At 41.2% G+C, this 5,390-nt stretch overlaps 1 protein-coding gene across 1 annotated transcript in view; it reads left to right on the top strand.

Annotated features, from left to right (window-relative positions):
* Muc16 (mucin 16, cell surface associated) overlaps nucleotides 1-5,390 on the top strand; it is a 183,222-nt gene that overhangs the window by 76,108 nt on the left and 101,724 nt on the right. Inside the window, exons 16-20 of the mRNA XM_031344149.1 lie at nucleotides 1,223-1,347; nucleotides 1,426-1,493; nucleotides 2,477-2,649; nucleotides 3,777-3,815; nucleotides 4,046-4,108. Of these exons, the coding sequence (XP_031200009.1) occupies nucleotides 1,223-1,347; nucleotides 1,426-1,493; nucleotides 2,477-2,649; nucleotides 3,777-3,815; nucleotides 4,046-4,108 (468 nt within the window). The remainder of the gene's footprint in view (nucleotides 1-1,222; nucleotides 1,348-1,425; nucleotides 1,494-2,476; nucleotides 2,650-3,776; nucleotides 3,816-4,045; nucleotides 4,109-5,390) is intronic.

Here is a 5,390-nt window from a genome sequence, read left to right as displayed (position 1 = left end):
GAGAGAGAGAGAGAGAAAGAGAGAGAGAGAAAGAGAGAGAGGGAGACAGACACAGACACAGAGAGACAGAGAGACAGAGACAGAGAGACAGAGACAGAGAGACAGAGGGGGGAGAGAGATTGCAAAATGTCTGGATTATAACTTCTGGGGGGAGAGAAACTGTCACCCTGGGATATAAAGTTTAGGGTAGAAGCCAGGGTATGCCAGTCATGCCCTGTGACAAGTGGGGACTGAGAGATGCTGAAGAACCTGGAGGCCAAGTCCACTTTGGTAAGTTAAATATGTACATGTGGAAAAGTTACATCCCCTTGTCCAGGGTTTGATTCCCAACATGAATATGCTCTTGTGATTTTAGGAAGCAAAAGGAAGGGATAGAACAGGAGTCACATCCCAAAACAGCTCAAGCTTTACTCTTGATGGATCTCACAAGGTCTTATTTTAATGAGTATTCTTAGACATAAGACCCAATATCCCAAGCCATTTTCTATACCTCATTATGAAACCTATAGGTTGTCCATGATTTTAAATCCTTTCCTAGCTTTTTTAATAGGTCATACCTGCAAGAATGCTAGGTAAGAACTGAAAGATATAGCAGCCAGTGTGTCAAAAACAAATTCAGGGATAGGGTGGTAGCTCAATAAAGCACTTGCCTTGCAAGGATGCGAACATGAATTTGATTCCTAAAATGCATGTAAAATTGCCGAGTATGGTAGATAGCACTTACAATTCTAGTGCCTTGAAGCAGAAATACACAGATCCATGGACCTCACTGGAGAGCTAGTGTAGCAGAAGTGATGGGTTCTAGGCCTATGATAACCTCTAAGCCAAAGGAAGTAAATGGTGTTCTTGAGGGTGATACCCAAGATTTTTCCTCTGGCCTTCACACACAAGCACATAAATTTGATCATGCACTGACATGTATGCACATATTCACATGAAAATAGTATTGAAAATATCTTCACAAAAAGAAAAGTGCTATATGATTCTTCTCATAACAGAGAGATATTAGTAAAATTCATAAAAACAGAAAGTGCCAATAGTGGTTCCTACAGGTTAGGAAAGGACACATAAGAGCTGTTTGATTGTTTTGAGTTTTAGTTTTGTAGAATGAAAAAGTTCAGAAGCCTAGTTAGACAGAAGCTAAGTGCAGTTATACCTTTGACTATAGCCATCCCAGGTTACAGAGTATATTACACTTCACACCTCTCTTTTTCTGTTACAGCTACAAGCCCTTCTCTGGTACCCTTCACCCTCAATTTCACTATAACCAACCTGTACCATACAGAGGGCATGGGATCTCAAGGATCTGAAATATTCAACAGTACAGAGAGGATCTTAAATGGCCTAGTAAGAACTCTGTCTCACCCTGTGTCATCTCAGTCTGGTGTCCCCTGGCCCTTAGCTCATCATCTCTTTTATCAACAGCTCAAGCCCATATTCAAGCATAGCAGTGTTGGACATCTTTACTATGGCTGCAGATTGATCTTGCTGAGGTAAGAAGAGCAGAATAGATACACAGAGCACTTAGAACATGAACAGGAGCTAACTTCTAATATCTTGCTGCTAGAATTCTGGAGGAAAGTGACCACCAACTTCTCTCTGCCCCTTTTCCTTTCAGAAGGGAAAATGTAGAGTCCCCCCACCTTTTTTTTTTTTTTTTTACAAAAAACAATGATGTGTGGCTGTATTGAGTTCTTCCTTTTAACTTTTGTTATAATTTAATTTCTGTTGTTGTGATAAAATAACAAAAAAGCAATAAACATAAAAAATATTTTTTGGCTTATAATTCTATACTATAGTATAACATGTGAAGAAGTAACATTTAAAGGGCATCAGAGAAATAGTTATATCCACAGTCGAGTAGAAGATAATTAATACACCCATTTGTCTGCTGTCTACCAGCTAGTTTTCTTCATTTTTACAAGCTCAGAATGGAGGTCATCCACAGATGTCTTTGTCTTCCTACCTTAATTAACAATCAAGACCATTTCTTACAGAACTGCTGACAAACTGATCAGAAAATTCCTCACTAAGATTTTCCTAGGCAACTCTAGCTTGTGTCAGGTTAACATTTAAAACTGACCATCACAGGTCTGAAAATGTTCACTATTTCACAAATGCAAGTAAGCCAGAGAGATGAGAAATATATCTGGCATCAATTAATGGTTGAATAAGTGTTGACCCAGTTGAAATTGTTTTCTTTTACCTTATTTTTAGACTGATTTTTATTCCCACCCCCATTGTTACAATTCTGTTGTTAGGGCATGTGAGGTCATATTTTAGATGTTTATATTAAAGACAGCACAGATACTGATATGCATAGAGGATATTTTTTTTTAAAGAACATTGGCTCTGTTTTGCATTGTTATGCATTGAGGCCACTAATTCTTCATCACAACCCCGATTCTCTTATCTGTCAATCAATCCCCAACCTTGGAATCCCCATTTCACAATCTCTGTCCCTTTTCCTTGCTAGGCCTGAGAAAGACGGAACAGCCACTGGCGTGGATGCTGTTTGCACTCTCCATTCTGATCCCTTGGGCCTTCAGCTGGACAGAGAGAAAATGTACTGGGAACTGAGCCATAACACTCAGGGTGTCACCAAGCTAGGATCCTTCACTTTAGAAAAGGACAGTCTGTACATCAATGGTGAGCATCCTAAGGAATTATAAACTGAAGATGAGAATGTTGTTCTAAGACAAGTGGGCTTTCTGGTTTATCACAAGACCCTCCCTACAAATCATCTTAAACGTGCCCAAGGTAAGGGCACATATATTTAGAACCTTCAACTCCTTCTCATTTCTCTATATCACTAAATTACCAAGGTATTATTTGAACATGTGACTTAACTACAAAAGCCTTGCTCAGGTCACATCAAAGATCATCTCTGGTTGAAGCAGATGGTGGTTAAACATTGGCTCAAATCTGAGTGTGTCTGTATCTCTGTTTGTTGTTTTGTTTTACTTTGAGGTATATCCTGCCATGTGGCCTAGGACTCAGTCTGTCCTCAAACTAATGATTCCAGCTCCCTTGAGTACTGTCTTTGCAATCTCATACAAATATACAAACACATACAAATGTATCTCACATCTGTGGAGGTAAACCACCTTTATCTTGCTTGCTATATCTCTGTTCTTGTTCTCTGAGCCTTAGTTCTATCAGATGTTTTCATCTAAAACTTTATACTAATCAAGGATTAGTGGCTCATGCCCTCAATCCTAAGTTTGCCTGGTGTGTGCAGGACTCATGGTTATATCTGTAGTACAATAAGGAATAAAAAGTAAAGGAAAAGAATAAAGTAGGAAATAGAAGGAGGAGAAGAAGCAGAAGGAACAATAAGAAGCATTTACCAGGTATTATGACTACTCCTTGCAGTCATGGTACTTCAAAGATGGTTTTGAAGGTTTTCTGCAAGTTTGTGTTCAGACTGAGTTACAGAGAGAAGTTAAGGCCTGCTGGGCTACAGAATAAGATTCTATCACAAAGAAATCAAAGATTTCATCTCAAACAAAAGTTGGATCCTGCGTCATCCTCCCCCTGAATGATGTCAAATACACCAGAAGTTTGAGAATGAACTGTTGCGAATATATGTGGCAGAAATTTGGGGTGTGTTTGGTGTTCCAAGTAAATTTTAAGTTCACAAGAACAGAGATGATTACCTTGACGATGCTAAGTGATTTCCTGTATAGACTTGAAGTCTCACCTGGAGATGTGACTGATGGGCCTAAGCTACATGTCTGTCCTCACATCTTGATTCTCTCCTGTTCTCAATGCAGGTTTTACACATTCAAGAACCTCTGCTTCCACTCTCAACAGTGAGTACTTAAGTGGCTGATGGTTGTGTTCACCACACCCTATGGAAACAGTAGTTGATCTGTGTTCTATGAATCCAAGTTCTCAGAGAAGAAAAACTAAATTAAAAGCTAGACTCACATTCCCTGACCCCCCCCATCATATGACCCAATTTAGAGAGCAAAGATGCTCTCTTGTGCCATTCATGCTCTACCTCAAATAGAATTTTTCACTCTAATCCATTTTTCCTCAGCTCCAGTGACTTCTTCTCTGTTTTCCACTGAGACCTCCACTGCAAAACTTATCCTCTCTACAGGTAGGTGCCTTCTTTCTCCACCTCCTTCTAGGAAGCCAACACCCTCAGTCTCAAAGAGAGGACTTGGGAGATAATTGAGAGAACTCAGAGTGTTCATGGGTGCTTACTGATTTTTGAATTTCTCAAGAGCCATAGATTGGTTACCCTCAAATCTCCATCCATATAAATCTTGGACAATGTATTTATTCTGAGGGCCTCCTTTTCCTCAAATATCCCATGATATATTTGTTTAAAATTTCATAGTAAGATTCAAATGGTCACTCAATCCCACTATTTTCAGTTCAGTAGTAAATGCTTAAGAAGCATGGCCAAGTCCCTGGTTTGGATTAAATTTAATTTGTGTGAGTGTGTGTGTGTGTGTGTGTGTGTGTGTGTGCATGCACATATGTGTATTTGTCGACTATGCATGCATGGGTGGCCACAGAGTTCAGAAGAAAGTGTCTAAGCCCCTATTGTTGGAGTTGTAGGCATTTGTGAGCCACTAGATGTGGTACTAGGAATTAAAATTGTATCCTCTGGCAGAGATAAGGGTTCCAAACAGTGACATGCTGAGAGAAAGGAACAGGAAGGGATAAAGAGTATAATAAATAAAACAAAAGCAATACTAGGACCAGAAAATCTTGAATAAGCTGCTAACGTGACAAGAAAATTTATTAAGAAATTCAAGATCATATATATTGCTTCCATGTTGAGTGCAACCATCCTCTGCTACCACTTGATGGGCGCCAGACGCAGGAGACTGCTGCGGGACCGCACGGAACCACCGCAAGATGGGCCTTGTGGGACCACAAGACCCTGCTCTGGGGGGCTGGGGGTGGAAAGCGCAATCTCAGGTCCCGGTGGAACTGCCAAAGTTGGACTCTCAGGCACCGCAGACCACTGCGGTACCTTGGAAGAGCCGGTTCTGGAGTCCCTGGGCCACATGGAGGCCTGGGACGACAATTTCTTGCTCTCAGACATCCCAGATGCTGCTGTATGTCCTGGAATAGCTGAGGACAGGCCCCCTAATGGACTCTGGCCCGGGGTTAAGAGAAAAGGGTAGAGGGTGAGCTCTGACAGGTTACTGTGAGGAGGAGAGAGTCTGGCTACCTCAAGCGGCTAGCATGGCAAGTTGTTTGGTTTGGCTGGCAGCCATGGCTGGAGCACGAGGAGTCCTCCTGGAGAGAGGTTACACTCAGCTCTTTGAGGGAAACCTGCTTCATTGCTCCAGCACCATGGATCCTGATGAGAAGAGATGGTCAATGCTTTCAGAGCTTTATTGAAGGGAGGCAGAGAGAGAGAG

This window comes from Mastomys coucha, unplaced genomic scaffold (genome assembly GCF_008632895.1).
Source record: "Mastomys coucha isolate ucsf_1 unplaced genomic scaffold, UCSF_Mcou_1 pScaffold23, whole genome shotgun sequence".
Classification (NCBI taxonomy): domain Eukaryota; kingdom Metazoa; phylum Chordata; class Mammalia; order Rodentia; family Muridae; genus Mastomys; species Mastomys coucha.
The sequence above is the reverse complement of the archived record's forward strand: the minus strand, read 5'-3'. Positions and strand labels throughout refer to the sequence as shown.